General features: G+C 46.7%; 1 protein-coding gene across 2 annotated transcripts in view; it reads left to right on the top strand.

Moving 5' to 3' along the window:
* The window catches only part of EDIL3 (EGF like repeats and discoidin domains 3), a 1821558-nt gene that overhangs the window by 556074 nt on the left and 1239039 nt on the right, over positions 1 to 26445 (top strand). For both annotated transcript variants that reach the window (XM_069627581.1, XM_069627580.1), the window contains one exon: positions 12558 to 12584. In XM_069627581.1, coding sequence (XP_069483682.1) covers positions 12558 to 12584 — 27 coding nt within the window. The remainder of the gene's footprint in view (positions 1 to 12557; positions 12585 to 26445) is intronic.

Here is a 26445-nt window from a genome sequence, read left to right as displayed (position 1 = left end):
TGGGGAGGTGCAGCCAGGGACACCCCGGGACAGTATGGCCTGCTGCAAGAGAGGGTTCTCCCCCACCACCAAACCACGTCCCCCACTGGTGCCTGGTCGTGCTTCAGATCCCTCCTGGGCCTGCACCATCTCCTCTCCCTCAACAGCATCAGGTGCGTCATCATCTGCAAAAACAAGAAAGACAAAAAATGGAAACAGGCATTAGCACCATGGCACGCTATTAGGCCAGACAAGCTACAGTACCAGTACTTGATTTACACATGTCCCACATGACTATAACCCTCCCATGCATGCACTGTCCATGAGTTGGAAGTGGAGGGAAATGTCAGACACTGATGACACCAAGATGGGAGAGCAACACATCAGCTGCATGCTGTCTAGCAGTGCTATCACACATTGGCCTGTGAGTGGCATGTCCAATACACATACATGACACATGCCATCACACAGATGGCATGTACCATGGGCATGTCATATATGTGACAATGGGGCAGAGTGATGCGCAGTTGAACCAGGTGAATTCCTACTATCAGCCTGAATGAACACAGCTAAATACGGAACAATGTGGTAGCAAGATGCCACTTCAAGGGCAACTGGCGCAATGTAGTGCAGAACGCCTACTGTGGCCAGAAGGGATACTGTAATACCCAAATCTGGGGCGCAGAATGCATTGGATGAAGCACATGGGTGGGACAAAACACTCAGGCACACACACCCTGACCTGGCACTCAACCAGATCCCCTCCCACAAACTACATACACATGGATCACACACACATGCATGTGCACTCACCGGACAATGCCTCGTAATCTGGCAGTTCTCCCACACCTTGGATCTGCTCCTCTGTGACGTAGGTCCCAGCAACATGCTCATGTAGAGTGAGTTCTATGTCCTCTTGTGGAGACCCACCTCCAGTCACCAGAGTTGCGGCATGACTTGAGGCCAGCTTTTTCTTTGCCCTACACTTAAGGTCGTTCCAGCGCTTGTAGCACTCAACAGCTGTGCGCCTCACAAACCCAAGGGCACTTATGCTGTCCGCGATGGACTGTCAGTGTGCCTGACGTCGAGCAGGTGTAATCCTACACCCTGAAATGACCAACATTTCGGCGTCATGTTCGGACACATACTGCACAAGTGCATCCAGTTCGGCATCATTGAAGCTAGGCTTCCTTGGCGTGCCGGACCGTGTAGCCGTGTCGGGGTCATCAGCCTGTACTGGACGAGCACTCTTCCTCTTTCTTTTTGTGGGTGGTGGGGATCCGGAGTGCCCTACGCCGCTCTGGACACTAGAGGCAGGAGCACCGGTGGACTGTGTAGTAGTAGTGTGCGATGGCACACTGACCACATGACTTTCTGCAGGCATTAGCTGAAGTGTGATGATGGCAGGGGGAACCTCAATCTGATGTACCGGGACCAACACTGTCCTTGCTGGGGGAGTCAGAGATGGGGTGGACGGAGCTGCAGCTGCCCCTGCAGCCTCCCCACCCCGCCTACTCGAGGCAGCAGATGACATGGCTGCCCCTGTACCACGTGGCCTGGTGACACTGGCTTGCGCCGCCACCCGTGGCCTAGACTTGGCGACCTGGAAGTCAGCCTGGGAGTCACCCTGTGCTAGGTCAGGTGCCACAATGGGCTGGTCCAACAAGGGCTGAGCAGGGATGGTGTCAGCCACGTTTCCCTCAACCATGGGGGGAGGGGATGTGTGTCCCTGACTGGTCCTCCACACGTGGGGGGCTTGGGGGAGTCTGCAAATCCTGGCCACGTCCCCTACCGCGCCCTCCACGCCCACCTCTTGAGGCTCGGCCACCTTTGCCACCCTTACCACTTGCTCGCCTCCCAGCCATGGCACTGATGGAGTTGTGCATATGGGAGCTGCAGTGGACAATTGTCCTGGGCAATTGGGGGTCAAAGGGGTAGGGTACTAGATGGAATTCGTACCCAAGTGCTCTAGCAAGGCTGTATGTAACCCCTGGGGAAATATGACGGGTCACGCAACGCACAGGCACCCCTAATACAGAAAATTACGTGCACGCGACCCCTCGTAGACCACGTGCGTGGGAAAAGGAACCTGCACTACGCTGTGGCACCCAGGAACACAAAAATGAACGTATGCGTGTCACACGCAGCCTACAATGACCTCTGAAGGGGTACGCTACACACGGGGCTAGCACAGTTGGTAAATACGTGCGCGACTCACCGTCTGCCTGGGAAAAGAGCGTGAAAAATACGCGCGTGTGCGCGTTGGCAACACCCCCGCCAAAAGAAGAATTGTACACTGTCTGAGGAGACAGGACAAAAGGAGAAGTCAACGCTGTTTGAGGAAACAGGTCGAAAAGAAAATCAGAAAAATACTGACAAAGGTAACAGGGAGTACGAACTGGAAACGCTGTGAAGTAAATTGCGTGTGAACCGACAACAAGTACAGATTTCACCCAGTCGCTCTCCACGGGAAGCACGTACAAGGAAATGACATACTACACGCACCTTTTAAACCGCACCACACGTCCAACGTCACTTCCGCGTACACGCACTGAGGCACTATCCTCCAATCATACAGGCTGACACTCGGACGTGCAGTTTTTGGTCTTGTAACATTCCCCCGGGTACAGGGACACGCCCGCGCGTGTCATGTCACAGACGCGCCTGGGCTGTCAGGGCCTTTGGTCCAATGGAATTGTGTACACAGGCCAATCGCGTGTGGAACTTCTCGCGCACCCCTGGAATACACGCACACGCTCCCCCAGGCCCGATCGCATGTGTAAACACCCGCGAGCCCCTGAAATACATGTACCCCGCTCCCCCAGGCCCGATCGCGTGTAAAAACACCCGTGAGCCCCTGGAATACACGTACCCCGCTCCCCCAGGCCCGATTGCGTGTAAAAACACCCGCGAGCCCCTGAAATACACGCGCCCAGGCCAATCGCATGTGAGAAGCTTCTCGCCCACCCCTGAAATACACATGCCCAGGCCAATCGCGTGTGGAACTTCACGCGCACCCCTGAAATACACGCACACGCTCCCCCAGGCCAGATCGCGTGTAAAACTTCGCGCGCACCCCTGAAATACACGCACACGCTCCCCCAGGCCCGATCACGTGTGTAAACACCCGCAAGCGCCTGAAATACACGTACCACGCTCCCCCAGGCCCGATCACATGTGTAAACACCCGCGAACCCCTGAAATACACGTACCCCGCTCCCCCAGGCCCGATCGCGTGTAAAAACATCTGCGAGCCCCTGGAATACACGTACCCCGCTCCCCCAGGCCTGATCGCGTGTAAAAACACCTGCAAGCCCCTGTAATACACGCGCCCAGGCCAAACGCATGTGAGAAGCTTCTCGCGCACCCCTGAAATACACGCGCCCAGGTCAATCGCGTGTGGAACTTCACGCGCACCCCTGAAATTCACACACACGCTCCCCCAGGCCCGATCGCGTGTGAAAACACCCGCGCACCCCTGAAATACACGCGCCCAGGCCAATCGCGTGTGGAACTTCACGGGCACCCCTGAAATACACGCACACGCTCCCCCAGGCCAGATCGCGTGTAAAACTTTGCGCGCACCCCTGAAATACACGCACACGCTCCCCCAGGCCCGATCACGTGTGTAAACACCCGCGAACCCCTGAAATACACGTACCCCGCTCCCCCAGGCCCGATCGCGTGTAAAAACACCCGCGAGCCCCTGGAATACACGTACCCCGCTCCCCCAGGCCCGATCGCGTGTAAAAACACCCGCGAGCCCCTGTAATACACGCGCCCAGGCCAATCGCATGTGAGAAGCTTCTCGCGCACCCCTGAAATACACGCGCCCAGGCCAATCGCGTGTGGAACTTCACGCGCACCCCTGAAATACACGCGCCCAGGTCAATCGCGTGTGGAACTTCACGCGCACCCCTGAAATTCACGCACACGCTCCCCCAGGCCCGATCGCGTGTGAGAACACCCGCGAGCCCCTGAAATACACGCGCCCAGGTGAATCGCGTGTGAGAAGCTTCTCGCGCACCCCTGAAATACACGCGCCCAGGCCAATCGCGTGTGGAACTTCACGCGCACCCCTGAAATACACGCGCCCAGGTCCCCCAGGCCAGATCGCGTGTAAAACTTTACACGCACCACTGAAATACACGCACACGCTCCCCCAGGCCCGATCACGTGTGTAAACACCTACGAACCCCTGAAATACACGTACCCTGCTCCCCCATGCCCGATCGCGTGTAAAAACACCCGCGAGCCCCTGGAATACACGTACCCCGCTCCCCCAGGCCCAATCGCGTGTAAAAACACCCGCGAGACCCTGTAATACACGCGCCCAGGCCAATCGCATGTGATAAGCTTCTCACGCACCCCTGAAAAACACGCGCCCAGGCCAATCGCGTGTGGAACTTCACGCGCACCCCTGAAATACACGCACACGCTCCCCCAGGCCCGATCGCGTGTGGGCCTTCTCGCGCGTGTAGGACTTTGGCGCACATTTTTTTCCTGTGCAGGGACACTACCGCCTGCTTTCGTGTGGCGGACATGTATGGGCCTGTGCGCGTCTTTGGCCGTGCGATGTTTTTCCCTATTCGATTCCATGAATACGTGTTGTAGGCGAGCGTGTGGGCGTTCTGCGCACTTGCCTCCTGTACTTCCCCCGTGACGCCCACATTTTCATGAGTTGTTCCGCATTCTGCGTGTGACGCCCCGTGTTATGCCTACTTTTGTTATGTGCGCCGCGCTATGTGCGAATTCGCTGTGGCCTTATCGCACGGCGTTCATTGACCTGTGCGCCAGCGTGCGCCGCGCACTTTCTCAGAGCACATCCCACATTTTGCGCGTGCACGGACTTCCATGAATTGATGTGCGATGTTTTCTGTGCGATAATCGCACTTTCACTGCGATAATCGCACTTGCACTGCGATTTTCGCTATTTCACTGCGAATCGCACGTTTTCGCACATGTGCGCCGTTTTTTCGGCGCCCGTTGATTCCATGAATCGGCCTGCTGATGTGTGTACAAGTCTTGCTCTCATATGAAACATGTAAATGTAAATGCCACATTGGTGCAACAAAAGATGAACATAAAATATGGCAATGGATGGTCTGTCAACATTTAGCATTAAAGCTTCCACTAACAAACAAAATACAAAACAACAATGGCTAATTATGGAAATAAACATACTATTAATGAGGTGCGAGTGTTCCAAATATCCACACACTACTATGGAAGGGTGCTCAGCTAATCAGGTTGCTGGAAAGATGGGCAAGAACATACATGGGCCTCATTACAAGGTTGACAGTTTAGATATAACTGTTCTGCTAGAAACATACCGGCACCTTTCTGGACCACCAACCTGCGAGTTTGCTGGTGGGGGCACAGAACTTTTACCAAGCCCATACTGGAAGTGTTTTCACTGAAGCACCAGCACCGTTAGCAATTGTGCTGGTGCTTCAGTGTCCCCATTTGCAGCACAGGAATAAGGATTTACCGTTCCGCCGCCGCTCATTTACTGCTGACCTCGTAATGTTGCCCACAGTGTACCACCCATATTTCTTCAGCCAGCTCAGGCCCTTTCACGGGATCCTCCATGCTTGACCCCTCCCCAAGACATCCCACAAACTTGCCCCAACCCTCTCCCTCCCTCGCCACTTTCCTACTGGACCTAAACTTTGCTCTTTGGTCCCAGTGGTCCCTCCTGCTTGCTGCCATCAATGTAGAAATAGAAAGGAACTAAGTCCCTTTTCTATATTCTATGGGTGTGGCCATCTTGTTTTTTTTTCATGTGGATTGGGCTTGTTCAAGACATGCAGAGACCGTCTCCCATAAAAGAATATATATATTTGCACCCCAAATGGAACCCTGGTTACCAGGGGCGTTGCTGGGGGGGGGGCTAAGGGGGCTATGATCTTTTGGTTGTAGCCCCGGATAGAATCTCAGGAGCTACAGCCAAAAGACTAGCTAGCTCCGAGTCGCAACAGTTCCGACATCAGCGTAGCCCCGGGTCTTTTCCAGACCTAGCAACTCCCCTGCTGGTTACAAACAGCAATCACTCCCTTGTCAGGGGTGCTTTGCTTGCAGCTACTTAGGCTCAGGCTGTAGGCCGTTCCTGCCGATGTATAACCCCCAATGCTGAGTTTGATAGCTATAATAAAGTTAAAGAAGTTTAGTAAGCAGAACTTGGAAATTATGATTTGAATTATGAAACAGCCTATGTGATAACTATCATTTTTTTTTAACGAAAGACGTTATTGTTGTAAACTGCTCCAAGTGTATTGTAATGCAGGTTTTCGTTGTTCAGACCACAGCCTTTATTGATGTGTAATAGTGTTAAACATTTATCGTAGTAATATTTATGCTAACATGGCTATACAACACAGAGTATATGTTCTCCTCTAGTTGCAGTGGGTTGTTGTTCCTTTTCATCTGTGTCCACTGGGTGTGTGTATGCACCTGCTGGCATGCTCTAGTGTGTAGCAAGCATGTACACATAATGTGGCAGCAGAACGAAGGATTAGAAAGATGGGCTCTGTCTTCTTTGCGGACATCGAATATGATATGATATGATATGGTATTTGTAACGCGCCTATACACAGGTGTTTCAAGGCGCGACGAGGCAGGGAGGGGAGGAACAAGGGGAGACAGACAACGATCCTACTAGGCCAGGTGTCATTCAGATCGCGCAAGTGCAGGGGTGGGGGAGGGGGAAAAGTGCAAGGGGAAGGGGAGGGGGGGAAGTGCAGTACAAGGTAAGTGGTGTAAAGTAATAATTAAATAGGGCCAGCTGGTGGCAAGTGCAAGGTAAGTGCAGAAAAAGTGCTGGGGAAGGGGGGGGCTGTAGGGATACAGAGACAGTCCCGCAATGCAGAGGGGTTCCAGGGCATCAGTGCAAGTGGAGAGTGGCTGGGCCCAGGGCCGAGGCCGTTTAGAGAGGTCCAGTTGCAGGATCAGTGCAGTTTCAGTGAAGAATATTAGCTGTTCAGCAGGGGAGAGGGAGAGAGAAAGCAGAAGCAAAGAGGAAGGTTTTGAGGTGCTTCCGGAACGGGAGATGGTTCTCCTCGAGTTTCAGGGAGGCAGGAAGGCTGTTCCAGAGGGAGGCCCCTGCCGCGGAGAGAGATCTACCCCCAGCTCGTTGCTTCGAGAAGCGGCTGACCCTGAGGGAGTTGGAGGCGGATGAGCGAAGGGCTCGGGAAGGAAGATATTTGGGAAGAGAGAGTTGAAGGTATTTAGGACCCAGGCCCCAGAAGGCCTTGTGGACAATGCAGAGGGTTTTGAACTTTATCCTCGCAGCCACTGGGAGCCAGTGTAGAGATTTCAGTCCTGGAGAGATACGATCCCTGGGCTTGAGGCCAAGGACAAGTCTCGCAGTTCTGTTCTGGATGAGTTGCAGAGGGCGGAGAGTGGAGGCAGGCAGATTAAGATAGAGGCTGTTACAGTAATCCAGCTTCGAGAGAACCAGGGCTCGAAGACAGTGAGCTTCTGGGGGAAGGAGAGGAAGGGAAGAATACCTCTGAGGAGGTGCAGCTGGTAGTGTGACCTCTTGGCGACGTCAGAAATATGAGGAGAGAAGGAGAGTGTGGAGTCGAAGATGACCCCAAGGTTTTTTGCCTTGCAGGTAGGAGCAGGTAGGGGGCCAAGGGAGGCAGGCCAGAGAGCTGCAGGGAAGGAGGGAGTGGGAGTACCGATGAGTAGAATCTCAGTCTTACTGGCATTAAGGCAGAGGTCATTGGCGGCACACCATTCTTGGATAGCAGACAGACAGTCAGTGATGAGGGAAGGAGAGGGGGAGGCTGAGGGTAGCCTGAAAATGAGCTGGGTATCGTCACCATAGCACTGGAAATTAGGGCAGAGAGCGGCGATGCGGTGGGCAAGGAGTGCCAGATACTGGTTTAACAGCCAGGGAGAGAGATTAGATCCCTGGGGGACACCACAGGTGGAGAAAAAGATGTCGGAGAGGAAGGACCCCAGTTGGACCTGGGAGGGTCGATTTGAAAGGAAAGAGGTCAGCCACGCCAGAGCCTGACCAGTGATACCCAGGTTTTCCCGGAGACGGTTGAGCAGGATGGCATGGTTGACAGTGTCAAAGGCAGAGGAGAGATCGAGCAGATTGAGAACACACGGAGTGTTGGAGTCGAGGTTCAAGAGCAGGTCTTCACGGATGTTCAGGAGAGCAGTTTCCGTGCCTCTGGCAGCTCTGAAGCCAGATTGATGGTCATGAAGACTACCAACAGATTCAGCATGGAGGTTAAGCTGGGAGATGGCCAGTTTCTCCAGGAGCTTGCCCAGGAAGGGAGTGATGGAGATAGGGCGATAGTTAGCCGGGCAGGAGGGGTCGGAAGAGGGTTTCTTGAGAAGAGGGTGCACAAGGGAGTGCTTGAGGGGGGAAGGGAAGACTCCAGAGGCGAAGGAGTGGTTGCAAAAGTCAGCCAGGGCAGGAGCCAGGGAGTCGATGTGGTCCTTGATAGTTTTGGAGGAACAGGGGTGAACCTGTTTAGACGAGACTTTCATTGATCGGACTTGTCTGGAAACCTCGTCAGCAGAGAAAGGTGGAAAGGCAGAGAAAGAGGGAGGAGGGGTGACTGCAGAAGGGCCAGAGGAAGAGCCGGGAAGGGAGGGAGGTGAAAGGAGGAGAGCGAGGTCAGGATGTCCTGAGTTTTGAGATGAAGTGAGAGGCCAGTGCAGTGCAGAGGGTCTGGGAGGGGACAGGAGAGGTAGAGACTGCAACAGGGTTGGCCAGCTCCTTGCAGATTTTAAAGAGTTCGGCGGAGTTGTTTGATGCCGCAGAGATGCGGGCTTGGATAAGGGCTCTCTTCTTGGTGAGAACGGAGAGCCGGTACTGCCTTTGGAGCAGGCGGCAGGCCAGTTTGTCAGAGGATGAACATGATGCACGCCATTTCCTCTTGGCAACCCTGCACTTGCGTTTTAGGGTGACGAGATCCGAGTCATACCAAGAGAGAGAGAGAGTGACTTAAGCATGCCAAATGGTTGTTTAATGGGAGCACTTGTGCCCCACTGTCCTGAGGTGTATAGTAATTGGTCTCGTGTTGTGTTATGTGCAAGTGGCGCCATTATCCATTGTGAGATGCAAGAGGCACTACCTCATTTAAGGGATGAACAAGGTTAGGGTTATGGTAGATATGGCAAACATGTGAAGTATGAACTGTGTACTTTCCAAGTAACAAGCCATTTCCTATGTTATAGTTTAGCCACCTCTTATGGATGCCACTGTGTCTGACGACGTATGAGCCAGAGTTACTGTGACATATATGTGTCAGCTCGAAACTGACTGGGAGGCACATACCTCTGGAGTCTATTCTGAAGTCAGCGATGTGTACTATTGCATAGAAGCTCAGCTGTCCTGTTAGGAATTGGCAAGGCCTGCATGACACTGAACTCCTCCTGCAATTACACCTCTCTCTCTCTCTCTCTCTCTCTCTCTCTCTCTCTCTCTCTCTCTCTCTCTCTCTCTCTCTCTCTCTCTCTCTCTCTCTCTCTCTCTCTCTCTCTCTCTCTCTCCTCTCTCTCTCTCTCTCTCTCTCTCTCTCTCTCTCTCTCTCTCTCTCTCTCTCTCTCTCTCTCTCTCTCTCTCTCTCTCTCTCTCTCTCTCTCTCTCTCTCTCTCTCTCTCTCTCTCTCTCTCTCTCTCTCTCTCTCTCTCTCTCTCTCTCTCTCTCTCTCTCTCTCTCTCTCTCTCTCTCTCTCTCTCTCTCTCTCCCCCCCCCCCCCCCCCTCTCCCTCTCCCTCTCCCTCAAATGCTCTCTTTATGTGAGTTCCCCCGAAAGCCAAAAGACACCTCTGAAATGTTATGGAACACTGATTCAAATGCGATCAATGACATCATTCTAAGGGACACGTTTGCGTGTTTACCATTCAATTCTGGACCCCCATGGTGATTCCCATGCCTCCCTGAACCACCCCTAGCCACCATGGAGGGCAGGAAATCCAAAAAAGAAGAAAACAAGGAAAAGGTTTCCCAAGCCAAAATGACAGGCAGGGACCAATCACTCCCCAGTGTGACTATTAAACATGTATGGGGCCCTGTGTGAAATTTAATACCATGCGTTCCCTCTCCGAGTCCTCATTTTTTTTTTACCGGTTTGCGAACTCGAACTTCTCCAGACACATGGTCGTGGTTTGAGTATTGCCCAGACTGGGTCACTCATGCCTAATCTTAACCACTGCATATAGACAGATCAGCCATGTTGAGCACAACCCGTTCTTCTTGCATTTTAAGTTCAATGCTGGCAAATGTCTTCCTTTTCATGAAATCGCTGTTTTGGCTGCACATGTGCATATGCCCATGCTTATGCAAATTGGATTCCCTTTGTTCTCTCTATGGTCATTCCCTTCATTCCAGATGGTATGCAAGGCTTACCATTTCTTCCTGCTTTGCTGATTCATGCTTCCACCTACAGTACATTGTTTATTTTATGTTTACATTTGGGTTGTTCATCATTGCACATTTACTATTTTGCATGTTTGACCACACATTTGCAAAGCTCTCAATATTTCTTCTACGCACCATCGTAACGTTTGTGCATTAGAAAGATTGCAAAATGGACTCTTTTAATATGGCCCCGCCTTTGTTGCTTATTGCAAATTGAAGAGCATACGACTATGGATCTCCTGAAAGCCCTTTTCCCTTTTGAGAAATCAGTGCTTGTTTTCTATAGATGAAGGTGAGAGGTTGTTTAGATAAACGTGATATCTAAAGTGTTGAAAGAACACAGGGAGTGTGTAAAAAAAAATACTAAAAGTTCAGTGTAGAGGGTCATTCAACATTATAAATGTACTTAAATGTGCTACTAAAACTGTCTAGTTGACGTTTCTTGCCATATAAGACTGACCTTCTAAGCTCAGGAAAACCCAGAGGGATTTTATGATGGGCTTAAGGACCTGAACTTTACTAAATCCACCTCATCACTAAACATCTGCTGCATTGAAGTTATACAACTTCAACGAGTCACACACATCTATCTCTAAAATAAGAGGCAGGCTGATACAAGACGTGCTTAAGATGCAACTAATGTATATTAAATTTCAAAGCAAGACACTGCAGAATGAAGCACAACATCCGCGCCCTTTCCTCGCCAAACTACGAGCTTGTGACTGCTGTTTCTTCCCTAGCCTGTTTTCTGCAAAGGATGGAGAATAGAACAGAGGCATCTTCCTTTCCTGTCAGGCCTCAGCCAACGCTAGACTTCTTGCCCTGTCTATCCTCAGCCAATCATGTGCATGCCCACCTACTGGATGTTCCATAAGTAAGCGTTCATTTGAATGGCACATGCCGATGCAATCTTTGTTTTTTTGATTAATCAGGTTGATCCCATTGTGTGTTGCCACCACCGATTAATTATTTTGCATGGGATTTTTAGGTTTCTTCAGTCCCTAAAACCTGCCAACTTCAGAATCACTCATTAGGTAAGGGGCAAGCATTGGGCCAGAGGGCTCGTGCAGCATGCTTGAATGCATACATTACCACAGTTATGCTCTTGTCTTTGCCACTTGGGCATGGAGTTGCACCTATTTTGATTCAGAGTAATCCCTCTAACATGGATCAACGCATAGAGATGAAACTGAAAGGAGCCAAAGACAGCCTGTTTTCCAACTGACCCTGTTCTTGGGCATACATTGGCTTGGTCAGAGGGACAGAACAAGGTGTCACAAAAGTTAGTCATGGGCAACAGTTCTAAGAGTTGTGCATGCACACACCTCAGAAACGATCTATACTAAACCGGCAGTCCTTCGTCCCTTCACAATGATGTAGACATAGCTTGCAATTACCCAATCCCTGCAAGACAAACAATTTGGCTCCCGCATCTTAAAACTTCACAACAAAAAAGAAAGCAAGTTAATTTGGCACCAATGTTGCTGCTTTGTGATTTATCCCCGTTCTATATTATCCTAAAATGTTTCCACTATAGCAAAAATTACGTAGACTGATTCGTTTACTGTATTTGCTGCGTACCATGAAAATAAATCTAATAAACACATTTCTTTTTTTATGTTGTGCGGTAAATATAGTTAAAAAAAGAAGTCAAATTGTTTCTTTGTCCTATGGCAAACGTTTTTAGATAATTCCGATTTTGACATTTTATCTTAGCATTCGTTTAATTGTCACCACTCAGATAAACTAGCCCGAATTCACCAAAGGATGCAGAGTATGTCCTTATCTGAATGACAACGTCTATTTAAAGGGCAAAACGAGAAAACGCCCCAATGATTACAAACAACCTTGCTGGCTGAAATATGCAAAACAAAAAACCACATATTCTAAGTTATTTTAATCACAACTAGATCACTAAATGTTTTGAACATTATAGCAGTTAGGCTTTCAATGACTAATTTGTAAAAGAAAATGACGTCAAAATCTGTGTGGCTCATACATATATCACTTTTCAAATTGAATAACTCTTACATTTCTTCCAATATATGTCATTAGAAAACAGCAATACAGACATGTGTTTTCAATGACATGATTACCATTGATGCTTCTTCATGTGTCGTGAAATAGTGTTATTAAAATGATCAAGTTAACATGCACGCTTGTAACTGTATTCTTATTTCCTTTTTTATCAGCATCATATGAAGATCCGACGTCAGCAGGTAAGAAGAACCCCATGGAATATAGCCTACTTGTACATAGCTCGAAAGCAAAGGAAAACATATGGAAAGGTTTTCTCTTATAAGGATCATATTGTTTATATGTCCATCTGTTTATTACATGTTCCGGTCAATTAAAATGAGATGGCATTTGTGTTGAATGTATATACAAAATATATCATTTGATTGCTGTACGTCTGCAAAATTAGAATGATGTCTTCCTGTTTCTGAAAGCTATTATGCATGCTGCGGCACGTCGGCGCAAAGTAAGTTCGAGGTATTGCACTTGTGGCATTTTAACATAATAATATTGGTAGTGGAAATGACATCACAGACTCTTTGAACACATCCTGACTTTGCAAGATGTGTCATCACATGCCCTCGGATCAAGGCCACTATAAACCATACGATGCAGCCTTTCTATGTATGATATCATGCAGCCTTCACCGTTGGTTGCATGATTTGGCATAATGCACTCAGGGAGGTTAAAGGGCGTTTGGTGAGTTTTTTTAATGGCAGTCAGGTCACTCTGTCCTGCCCTGCTGACCTGCTCACGTCTGCGTCTTCCCCTTTGTTCTCGTTGATCCTCTTCCCATCTCTGTCCATTTGCTTGCCTTTTGATTGGCAGCTATCTTGGTCACATGACCCAGACCTCCAAGAAATGTAAGTTTCCCTGGACAGTCAGCCCAGGCAGCTGGGGAATGGCAAACAGTGATGCCTGTTTGCCTGTTCACTGTGTTACCCTGCACTTGACACCCACATATCAGGAAGACACCCTACATCCAGGTTAGGGATAGTTACCTACTATGCTTTAGTTTACCCACATTATTCTATCCCCATAAAATCAGCCAGTACATGGAGAGATTTTGCATTACACAGAACGGTGCCTAGCTCTTTGACTGCACTGACAGATTTTATTTCTTATTGACACATTTTACATATTTAAATTACTGTTGCATAGCTAGTTTAGACATTGCATATTGCAGTATATTGTGGCACAGTTAGACCAATTACTCTGACCTAAATCAGGCACTAACTAATAGACATAAGTCCAATGAGGACATGCACTCCTAATACTGTAAACACAACACATGTGGATAAATCCGAACCCATGACCACAACACCACAGGGACCTACCCCAGTGTCGAAACTGGGCACCATGGAAAACAACAGCCCCTTATATCAATTAACTCAACACACACTCTCACACACAGAAATAGTGATCTACCCTAGCACAACTAGTGCCAGGCACTAAGAACTAAATACAGTAACAGAACATGTGACCACAGGTGCGCCAAACCACTTACATGTACCAATGCACCGCACTCACACTCCAAACACTGATAACATTAAGCATGCACAACATGACATTTTGTTAACATTGCATAATAAACATGACAATAGAATGCAGACACCATAAAAGAAAACACATGTTCAAAGTTGAAAACATTGCATAATACATGTGAAGAACTAGGAAGTTGACCCCCCCCCACCCCAGCACTGCCCAAAGATGAAAAACCAGCAAAAATTACTGGGCAGCAAACAATGTCAATGTTGTGTGAAAGACAGTGGGCCTCATTCCGAGTACGGCGCTAACCAATGGCGCTATTAACGCCTTGGTTGACGCCGTACCCGGACCGGCAGCGCCTTGGTGGATGGCGGAATTACCGCCCCATTCCAAGGTTGGCGGGGCGGTAATTCCCCATTCACCAAGGCTCTTCCCCATTCCCAAATGAGCCCCCATAGGGCTCAATGGGAATGGGGAAGATGCAAATAACGGTGACCGTTCTTTACGGTCACCGTTATTGGCTTGGAGGCCCCTTTGCGCCCTCGACTTTAACACCTGCTCAAAGCAGGCGTTAAGGGCGAGGGCGCAAAGGGAACTCGGAGTATGGCGGTAAGGGATCACCGCCACCGGTCTCGTTACCGGTGGCCGCTATCCCTTACCGCCATACTCGGAATGAGGCTCAGTGTTCCAAAATGCAAAAGTCACATTAATGCATTTCCCCATCATTACATAAATAAGTTCAAACCCCAATTCACGCTCCCTGGGTTTGACACTCCCTGGAAGAAAACCCCCCTCACCAACCCGGGAGTTGCAAAGGGAAAAACACGAGACCCCCAAACTAAGGTCCTGCCTTCCCACGTAAGGCCACAACAATAGATGCCACAGGGAACAAACAACGGCCTTCTACACCTAACTCAAGACCCCCCAGGGACTTAATTAAGGGCCCAGCAACCTCTAGAACAAATGGGCCACAACACTTAATATGCACCCGACCTCCTGCACACGGCCCGGTACACTAACCTGACCAAAGACCCAAGGTACACCGTACACCAGGCAAATTCAAAGTACATCATTGCCCAGCACTGAGTAAGAAAGCGCTGCAACAATTGCTCTGACCGCTGCAGCCCCAAATATAATGACAGGCATGAAAACGCCACAAAATAAACCACTCGAAACTAGTGTTTCACTCTCGATGCGTGCTGCGATCACATGGTAAACTCCAATCAGCAATTACTGCTGCTTTGCGACACGCCAAAAAACGAGGCTAGGAACGCATGCAAGAGACAGCCCCTGTCACATGATAAGATTCGTAAACAAACAATCGAAGAAGTTCTATGGTAACATCCGGACAACCCTGAGCAGCAACACGCGGGAAGAACAAAGGCCACTGTCTGCGTAAGTCACTGGGGATGCCCATCCAAACTGTGATGTCACCAGTCCGTGTCAGGATACCGACCAGGCAACTCCACAAGAACCGTCCAGGGCACATCCACGCAGCCCTCCCACGGCACACGCACCCGATCCAACAGCGCGGACACACCTCCCAGGTACTGATGCGCACAGACTCCTTACTGGCCCCTGAGAACGGCAGAGCTGGTCTGCATGATGACAGGCTAAACAGGGGTGCACCGGAGACTCGGCGAAGTCTCCTACTGATGAATGGCACATGGGCCATTCTCATTACTCCCCGCTGCAGCCACGCTCAGAACTTCTGGGACAGGAACTCGGGCGGTGCAGCTATGCCCCCTGACAGGGGCCCACCGGACTGAACAGCAGAACGGTGCGCAGAACACTCCTGAGCAGGAAAGCGTCAAGCCCGGTAGACAATTCCTATCCCGCGCTGCCATCCTTGCCACAGAACATCTGTCTCGATTAAACTGTCAACACAGCAACGGTTGCCCCTCGCAGCATGTAGGGAACTCCAGTCTGACCTCCAGGAGAACCCAAAGGGGCACGAACTTCGCACAGCGGGCCAAATTGACACGGACCCGCCTGGGTGTGGGGGGACATCACAGGGGGGGCTGTGTTCCAGGAGTGCTGCACCCCCCCGGCAGCGCCAGTGAGCAGGCAATCCACCTACCATCCCATCCTCGTCGCCAGTGTAACAATGATGACTGCCAGTACTCCAGGTAAGTTCTCAGTGTCTTTATTGTCCTTGTCCAGTACTCCTCCACAAGACACGGGGATGGTAGGGGACACAAGATCACAAGGGAAACACCGGGCTCACCCCCACACCCATCTTCTCTGCTCACAGCTTTTTCCTCTCTGACCAACCGTCACCCAGCAGAACACTTCCACCACAGCATTCCACAAGCATATGACCTCACAGACACTGCTACTCAGTAAGCCACATTACAACACTTCTCCTCCCCTAGGAAACACATAACAAGATAGCCACATTACTACACACTTCTTGGTGTTGGTGCTGTTCTACATTGAGTTAACTAGCGTTCATCGTTACGCCCGCTGCTACCATTATTGCTACGTAGCATACCCTACTGATTCCATGTATCATTCTGTTATAACACTTAGGAGGTCATTACAACCTTGGTGCTAAGTGCACCAACTTTACCACCATGGTGTAAACTCTGTTTACACCATGGTGGATGGCGGATTTACCGCCCCATTCCAAGGTGAGTGGGGCGGTAAATCCCCATTTCCCATTTTCCCTTCCCCATTCCCATTTTTGCCCCATAGGGCATAATGGGAGTGGGTAAGGCGCTAATTACGCCGCCGTAAATTACGGCGGCGTAATTAGCACCATGGCGGGTTAGCGCCATGGATTTTAACGCCTGCTAAAAGCAGGCGTTAAAATCAGAATCAGGCGTTAAGGGTTAACGGTGGCGTTAACCCTTAACGCCTGAGTTGTAATGAGGGCCTTAATCTTGCTGTTTCGCATATGTTATTCACTTACTTTACCGTCGTACTGACATCCACAACCTGCGTTCATGCAACAAGTTTAACATGCTATTGATTCTTATCATCTTGAAGCTTTTATATACCTTTCTTTGTGATCTCCTGCCCTCCTCTGCCTCACTTACATATGCATTTCACGGTTTACAATGTCATCTCCTGGTGGCATTTCTATCACAACTATTTGTAACTAATATTGCACCTCCATCAACACCGTTCTTTAAATATATATTTCAATTTCCATTTCATGCATCCTGATTTAAATGGCCAGCCTCCTGATGTGTTACTTATTGCACCTCTCTTGCCCTTCTGATTTAATCTGTACCAGAGGCGATCTTACCCTTGCATATGTTCGCTACTGTAACTATAACTTAATATGTACCTGATGTCGCTCAGCTACCAGATGCAACCTTTTTTATGACACAGGTCTGTTACTCTGTTTATAATTAAATATGTACCTGATGCAGCTCTGCTACAAGAGCTGAGCTCTCCAATGCATATGCCTGCTATTCTTACTATGACTTGATATGTACCTGATGCAGTTCCCCATCACAAGAGGTGAACTATCCATTACATATGTCCGCTACCTGATCATGTCCTATGCTGTACCTGATGCAGCCCACAAAAGGCCTGCCTTCCCATGTATAGACAATCTGTATCAATGTCTAGTCATTATGTACCTGTCTAAGCTATGCGCTTAAGAGGCAAAGCTATCCCTTCCTTCTTGTATGTATTATCCCTCACTATCTTTCCTGTGTATGCTGTTGTCTGTAACCGTCTTATGGCACTTATTGTAAGCATGTTTTTTAATCTGAGCGCTGAGATGCCCAAGGGCTTTGCGCGCTGTACAAATAATAAACAAATAAACAAATAATAAACAAAAACAAATAAGCAGGCTTTGCGCTTGAACCAACTAATTGTAGCTCGTTATGTATATTTTGTCTTTTACAACAACCTCTTGAATCCACGCTGGTTTGTCGATGTTTTGGTTTCTGAACATAATTTCCATGTTAACAGACTTTCATTTTGTGTATGCATAACCTGCATAACCTAATCTACTACCATAATTCAAGCCTGATTGCCATCACATAAAGATACTTTCTCACTGAACTCCTGAAATCGTATAAACTGATGACCAAGCTTCACCACAAACCACTAACTCAATGTGCAAAGGACTACCACAGAACCAGACATAATGTACCATCTTCCAAACAAACTTTCCCTCCACTACTAGACCACCACTTCCAAGTATACTAACGGCCAGATGCATAGAAATCCATAAGACAACACTGATTGTACCTTTAATTGCATGACACCTCATCACCACCAATTATGAGTGTCCTCATTACAACTAACCTGACCCACAAACCTCCTTGTGGGATGAATGATATAACTCAGAATGCTCAAATATCCCTCCTGAAGAATCCAACAACGTTGCCTACTTTCATTTACAGAAAGGGTACTCAAAGAAAATGCCACAAAGAGATGTACTCTGAGGGACGAAACAGACTATTTTTCATCACTGAAACGTGCCTTTCAAAGGATCATTTAGCAGTACTAAGCACAGATACTTCTGCAGTCTACTAGATCAAGTCCAGCCACAGAACAACCAAGAAAGGAGTATGAATTTGACTATGACATAGAGATGCCCACACATTTAAATCAACACAGTACACCAAATGCCCATACTGCCAATCACTCATCATGATCTGATCAGCCTCACACACACATTCACTGTAGGTTTCCATCTCATATACAGACCGTTTTCTTATGAACCATCTTTCACAGACAACATGGCCGATGTGGTGGCATATTTTTTCTAACACTATCAACCGTCACAATACTCTGAGTCCTCAGTATCGCTATAAAAGGACAATGCAGCTACAAAGTCACTCTGTACAAGCTGTGGTATAGAACTGATTATAGGGCTAACCCATTTAGCTGGAGACAGCTTCCTAGGCTTCTTTGGAAACAAGAATATCACAGCCGTCTCCTCACCAATCTGCCCTTTCTGGGAAAACTACCTCTCCATCCGATTCATCATCTTCACCGAAGCAGCAATACTTGCAAATTCAACCAAATCATCCCAACATGAACCAGACAATGCAAAGATATCCAACATGAATTACTGATGGGAAATGTAAGGCTCCCAAACTTACATATTTGAAAATGAAACAAAATCACCAGACAACCAATTCAATAACAACATCTGGATTACCAAAATCCTGAACTGTATTTCACCTAAAAAGACTTTCAAACTCTCTGAAAAGGATCAAGTTGCAAAATAGTTTACCCATCAAGTATAATTTCATAAAAAAATAAAAGCAAAGAAAAGCAAAGGCTCAATATAATCTTCTTTAAATTAAACCATTGGATTTACCATCTACCCCTTCAGTTTTACAGATAGGAATCCATCATAAAAAATAAGCCTTTATTTTCATAGAATTGAATCTGCACAACAGAGTCAGAAGGAAGTCTTTAAAATATTTCACAAATTCGAGAACCAGTTAGTCTGCAAAATGATGCTGACACCTTCAAAAAAAATGTACTGCTCCATCACAACACATTTAAATAACAGAATGCATCCTATCAATGGCATCCTGGAAACAATCGATGATGCTGTTGCATAAACATATTTTCAACATGTTCAGTCATACTAAGGGTGCCAAACGTACCATGGAATTAACAGGAACCCACACATAACTCTCTGCTAAAGACTGCTTGGAGAATGGTCTCATTCTGATCAGACTACAGATAACTCTAATGTATAGCAGGTATTCACCCCTCCTCCCCCAGGGGGGCTCCCGCTCATGAGGATAGGGAGGTGAGCACGCTCTGCAAAAACTCTCCCCATGGGTCGAGGCAAGGGGGATCTCACCAGGAGAGACTCCTCCTTTGGAGACAAGGAATCCTTTTCCTGTGAGGAACTCCCTAGACCAACCAATTTGGTTGCATACATGGGATTACCTGTTAAACTGAAGAATGTGGCACCTTTATCTTTGGCTGAAGGCAATGCAAAACTAAACCCAGTTGCACAAGCAAAGGAAGATGTCTCTTTAAGGCAAGATGCATATTTATCTGTGAAGAGGAGGGTGAAGGGAGAGGAGCCTGATGCACAGGGGAATCCACCTGACATCATTACGCTGGCTGGAGGCAGAGGTCACGACTTGGAGAGAGAGAGAAAACACAAGTACAAGATGTCGGAGAGCCAGCATATGCAGATGCGAGAAGAGTCTCAGGTCAGCCGAAAGAGGAACACGCAACCCGGTGGTGGCATGACCACAAGCTGTATATGGTGGGCAGGATGCCCCAGGAACAACACAGATACTACCACTATGGGAAGCTTGGGTCACTTCCAATCACCAACATCAGTATGAATCATGAGTCCGACGCAGACCCTATAATGTGAAGATGAGAAGCAGAGAGAGAGAGAAAACAATTCTGAGCAAGAGCTGGGCGCATCCGCCAACCTGTACCAAGAGAGAAGTACCTGGTGGATGTGGAGATGTGAGAGGTCCGTGGGATATCGTTTTCAGAGAAAACCCCGGGCAGTCACAAGAAAGCAGGGATAAAATGATATGATGGGAGTTGGAGACAAATAATAAGTACTCCAGAGAGGGAAGAGAGTTATTGTAAGAAGCTGAAACCTTAACCCAGTAAACAGAACGAGGTATCAGATAAGTAACCAAGTCAAGCAAGAAGTGAAAAGCCTAGAAAACAGGGGTTGGACCCACACAGGTGTTGTATAATCATTAAAACAAGAGACACTTTAGGACTGGGAATTTATGATAATTAGAGTTTAGAAAACGGTGAAGGAAAACACTGTTCATGTACTCCTGAAGGGGGGCCTGGGAAGAAACTATAATTAACAATCTGAGTATCAAGAAACATTACTGTGTAATAAATTCTAAAGAAAAGGGGCCACAGAAGGTACAAGAGAGAAACAAGTTGTTTAGGAGATAAAATAATTGATTGCAGAGATGATCTGTCCAACTGAAAGATGTTATAATTCAAGAGACTATTTAATGAACTGGAGAGGCCAGACAAACAGAAAATAATGTCCTTGTTCATTTCTAAGTTAGTTAGAATTAGTGGCAGGACCAGATAGGGTAGTTTGGATGGAGGACATATTTTCTTTTGGACTTCATGACAATGGGCAAGCACCTTTAGTTTCTTTAAATAGACGTGGTACTCCCTCTAGTGATAGGGAAAGTTAGGAATTCTACTTATAATCTACAATAAAAGAACCTGAACCATGTCTTCTGAGTGTCCGACTCCTTCTCCCGACCCACCGCCCAACCGAAATGGGATTTAATTAACCTCACCACATACATCCAACATGCCATCCTGGTGAATCCACTGAATGGGGCCATTGCCCTTCTTTCAGATGATGCCCTATTCTTTCCACAGCCCAACATCTACCCATGTTTGTCTACCAGCACTTCTTCTTTACTAATGTACTCTCTTCTGAAGCCTCCAAACACCTTTTACTACCCACCAATACTCTTACATGGATACCTCAGCCTGTCCCGTTCCCACATCAACAATATCTGAGCTCTCCAGCTGTTCCTCATTACTTACATCAGTGTCTAAACCAAATCAATATCGCTTGCACTTCTATCAGACCCTGGGCAATGCTCTCTGGATAAACGTATGCACAAGTCTGACAAATAAACACATACAATCCGAGAGGCACCTGTGTGAATGGGAATGGTGTGCCAAATGGCCTTCAGAGTTCCAAAGAATTAGGACAGTAAACATCTGAAACTCCAAATTCCCAGGTGATAAGAGAATGCAATGTTTAGCCCTGGAAGACATGAGATGGACGAGGTGGCACTCATTTGGTTTAAAGATGATGTAATAATCTAAACACCCTCTTTGCAAATGTCTTTTGTTAACTGAGTAACCTGTCAACAATTTGTGTCAGCGTTTGATGATATTCAGTATACCAAATAAGCAGACAGCCAATATGTCTTGCCCTGTTCATGGATGTGTGAAAACCTGTGCATTAACTTCTGTATAAGGCATGAAGCAGCAATGTTATCTATGACCATGTTCTACCTATGGCAACATAGCATTGGTAGCAATAGGTCATAAATATATGTATATCATATGTTGTATTCAAATAGGGCACAGTCAAAACATAGTTTTTGATGCATTACATACAACAATATATTATTTTGTATTGGTGCTAGATAGCATAGTCGATGTCCTAGAGGGTGTCGGAATCCAGATCGGGAATTGATGCAACTCAGGGATTGCAGAGATGACTCTTTTTAGATTCATTTGTAAAAGGAGTGTGATTTATGTTAGCATATGCCCGACAGATTTTGAAGAAAATACAATATGATATCAATAGGAAATGGCCATAGCACACATTATACCTATAACTTTATATAATGTCAATTGTCTATTATTGTATACTTGACAAATTGTCCGAAGAGGGGTAGGTTAACAAATCTATATTTAACACAAATAGGGACTAATCGAAGAAGTGGAAATCACAGCACAGGAGACAGCAAGTCTTGTATTGTCAGAATGATCACAACACTTTTAGTTGATTTTGACTGGTCGGAGCATATGAGTTGAATAGGGTGATATATACAACTTGGCAAAGGATGGGGCCTCACAGGTGCCATGAATCCCGAGTAGTACATCATTTTCTAAAGGCATAACCTATATGTGTGGATAGAAATGTTGCTATGTTGTCTCCCTCATGCATTGTAGGTTGTGGGGGTTGGTCATATTGAAGTCCCTATTTCTTAAGAGTCAGCAGCATGAGCACCCATGTAGGTATAACCATGAACGTGGTGTGGATGACATGGTTGTGCATCATATAAGGACATAGTATGGAATGGGAAAAGAAGCAGCGACACATCCTCGCAGTAGGTGGCAACTAAGGTTTTACGTTATTTTTGGTAGGTGACGAGGGATGGATCCAGCATGAGTTTAGAGGTTGATTGGTCAAATTCTCTCAGAAAGCCTGGGAAGTATTGAATATATGTATGTTGCATTTGGTCATGTGTAATTTTGAGATTTATATGTTTGCTAATTTTTCCCATGCAAGCATACTAACACTCATATTTCATCACCTAGATGTTCAGAACACTTCAGGATAAAAGTTCATGAGATATTCCAGGCATCTTAAAAAGAGATCCTTCTTTAATGCATAGCCAGTTAACGTAGCTGATTATAGGTGCGGTGTGGTCATAATGGCATGCTTCTGAGATCAGCCAGGCAGCCTCATCTTAGATTGCGTTTTTCCAGTGATTCTGAATTTTGGAAGGGAAATCAGTGGGGAGTGTGCATTGTCAATTTACAGGTGTGTCTGGGGTGTATTTGAGGATGTAGTATTTTATGTGTGAAAACATTTGCAGATGGTAACGTGCTTCTTCAGCACATTTCCAATTCATGGAATGCAGGGGTTTTACACTCGCCATTCGAGAATAGGAAATACCTTCTGCTGCAGTGGAAAACACCACTGGTTCCTGGGGAGAGGGACGGGTGAAGATATTAATGTTAAGAATTCGTTTTCGTGGGTTCAGCCAAAAATAATGTTTTAATCCAGTACTGTATTATTCTGGATGTTGTGGAACATGTGTAACGTCTTCTTTATAGCAGATATGTAAAATCTCATAGAAGACTTCATTTCTTTTATTTTGTGTGTATGTGTTATAGTTTAAAACAGAACTTTTTGCCAAAAAAAGTTACTCATGAATGAATACATCATTACAATACAGACACAGTATATTTAACCATAATTGTGCATATGTAATCTCATCACAATATAAGCACAAACACAATATGTTTGATCTTAAAAACAAGATGCCGATATATAATCATCTCTATATAATAATACGTTTATTGTGATTTAGTTCAAAGTGAGAACTGTACACACTAGATACAAATAAAATACAGATACAAATATATACAGGTCAATTAAAATTAAATAAATGAGTGAATAGATGAGTGCATACAACAATACAACAAGTCACACAGACATCAGTGTCAAAATAAAATAAAATCTTGACTTTCCAGAATTTCCAGAATTTCATAGCTGTATTCATCAATTCATCAATTGTATGGTGATGTAACCCATCATACCCCCAAATCTCTGGGAAAAAACCCTCATTCAGGCAGCAGAGGTTAAACATGTGACCACACTCGGAATAAAGCAATTTGCAAGGCAATGGTGCCTGTTTTTAGACAATAATCCCAGAAAGAGTCTGCTGTGATTTCCGCATATCTATGTACATGGCTACCCAAATTGCACATATACAGATTCCCCAAGTTGGCACACTGTGTAAGTACATGTCTGGCCGATTCCAATTTGCCTGTTACGCAGCAAATGTGGCAATACCTGTTTTCAATGGCTAGTTTTAAGTGGGGTCCCGTGACTGACTAAACCGGTAGTTGGTTTGTACGTAATTTCAACAGAAAAAGTCTTGTGTCCAGGGTGGGACATAAAAACAGGTAAGGTTGGATTTTTTTGTATCAGTGGCCTACATGCGACACTGCTGCATACGCCTTAAGCTTTGGGAGATGGATATAATTCTCTATACACACTTTAAAATACCTAACTCAAGTTTGTACTGCAAAATCGTTATGCATTCATGATGTTGCCATGTAAACTATCACTTTTGAATGATGTTACTCAGTTTTACCATATGTACAAATATATCACAATATGACACGCTGTTTGTCCCATTAGCTTAATTTATCATTTGACATACCTTTTAGTTCACCCCCAGTTGTCGTCCATATTCTTTTTTTTAACCAACATTATTTTCAATTGTACTCCGACAAACAGTATTGTAAACAGTTACAACTTATACTATGAAATATCACTGCCCTCGTTATATCATTGTCAGCCACATTGGGAGCATTTGCATTGTTCCAAGTAAATGTCCTCTTGAACTGCCTTTTGTCTTATTTTCCCCCCACCTCCCCCTCCACCCTCTCCCACCCTTCCCACCCTCCCTTGCTGTTGTCTTTACCAAGTGACCTTGATTCTTGATCAGTTTCTGTCTTTCAGCCAACCCATCTGCTGTGATTCCTCTTTGTCTCTTCATCGGATATGAATGTTTCTGAGCAGTCACTGTTTAAAGTAGGGAGCCTCTCCATCCCCTACATATTCCTGGAGTGGTTCCCATATTGCGAGGAATTTTAGGTACCTTCCTAATTTCGTGGCACAGATATTTTCCATTGCCATAACTCCCCACACTTTGACCCACTACCATGGTTCAGTGGGGCCCTTAATCTGTCTTCCATCGTTGGGCCACTGTCATTCTCGCTGTTGTCAAATGGTGGGTTATGAGGGCCTCTCTATTCCCTGAAGCCGCATATTTCCCTTCTGCTACTGCACCTAGCAGGATTACTTTTGGTGACCATGGTAGTTCCGATCCCGTTATGTCTCTAATCCGGCCCAGGATTTCTTTACAATACATGGTCATCTTCGGGAAAGACCACTACATGTGGAACATATCTCCTCTTTCTCTGCATTGTCATCAACATTCTGGGGGATACGTAGGGATCATCTTATGTAGTCTGAACGGGGGCATATACCAGTGATAGTAGAGTTTGTATGCAGTTTCTTTGATTGCTGTATTCATGCGCCCTCATCCATATTTGACTCCACTCTTCCTACGTGATCTTCTCCCCCATTTCTCGCTCCCAATCTTTCATAAATTGGAGGGTATCATCTATCTGCACCCTGTCCAGGAGTTTATATAATCTGGTTATCCCTTTCATAGGTGTTCCCTCCTTTATTTTTAATTCTAGGCCCATTGGAGGCCTCAGCCCGGCCTTCTTTACTTCTGGATGTGAGACCCAATGGCGGAGTTGTATATATCTATATCTGTGATTTTCACCAATGCCAAATTTATCTTTGCAGTCTTCAAATGAGAGTGGAGCTCATTCCTTACACATATCTTGTACATATCTTATACATATCTTATACATATCTTGTAATGATATTGTGTCAGCGTCCTTCCACCCCACCCAAAATGTTTTATGTAGTCCGGGTCAGAAATCTGTATTGTGCACTAGGGGGGATAGCAGACCCAGCCCCTGGCTTATCTTACTTCCCCGGATTGCTCTATCCCAGCTGTGTAGGGTCGTCTTAGTGGTCCCCATTAGAGAGCCTCCCTTTTCACGGGTGCCTGGCTTTAGGAGATGTAGCACTTTTAGTGGGATCTCTATTGGTGTTTGTTCTAACTTCCCCCATCCAGGGAGAGGGTCCCCGCCCACCCATTTTAACATTGCTGTCAATTGAGCTGCTAATATGTGCCTCCCTATGTCTGGGACTCCCAGCCCTCCGAGGAGCATTGGCCACATCAGGATCCGTCTTTGGATCCTCGGTTTCTTATTTTCCCAGAAAAATTTGAACATTGCCCTCTGAAGTTCCTTAATTAGCTTTGGGGATATTTCCACTGGGATTGAGCTTACTACATATAGTAGCCTGGGGAGCAGGGTCATTTTTACTGCCGCTATCCTTTCGAACCATGAGAGTTCCTGAGTGTACCACCTTTGCAAGCCCTCCTGCAGGTGCTTCCAGAGAGGCGTGATAGTTGCCTTATGTAAGTTCTTCAGTTCTCTAGTGATCTGAATCCCTAGATACTCCAGGGACTACTGTTCCCAATTTAGGAGATATTGTTTCTCCAT

The sequence above is a fragment of the Ambystoma mexicanum genome, chromosome 6p (assembly GCF_040938575.1).
Source record: "Ambystoma mexicanum isolate Mex_15411 chromosome 6p, UKY_AmexF1_1, whole genome shotgun sequence".
NCBI lineage: Eukaryota > Metazoa > Chordata > Amphibia > Caudata > Ambystomatidae > Ambystoma > Ambystoma mexicanum.
Note: the sequence above shows the minus strand (reverse complement) of the source record. Positions and strands in the feature narration are given on the sequence as shown.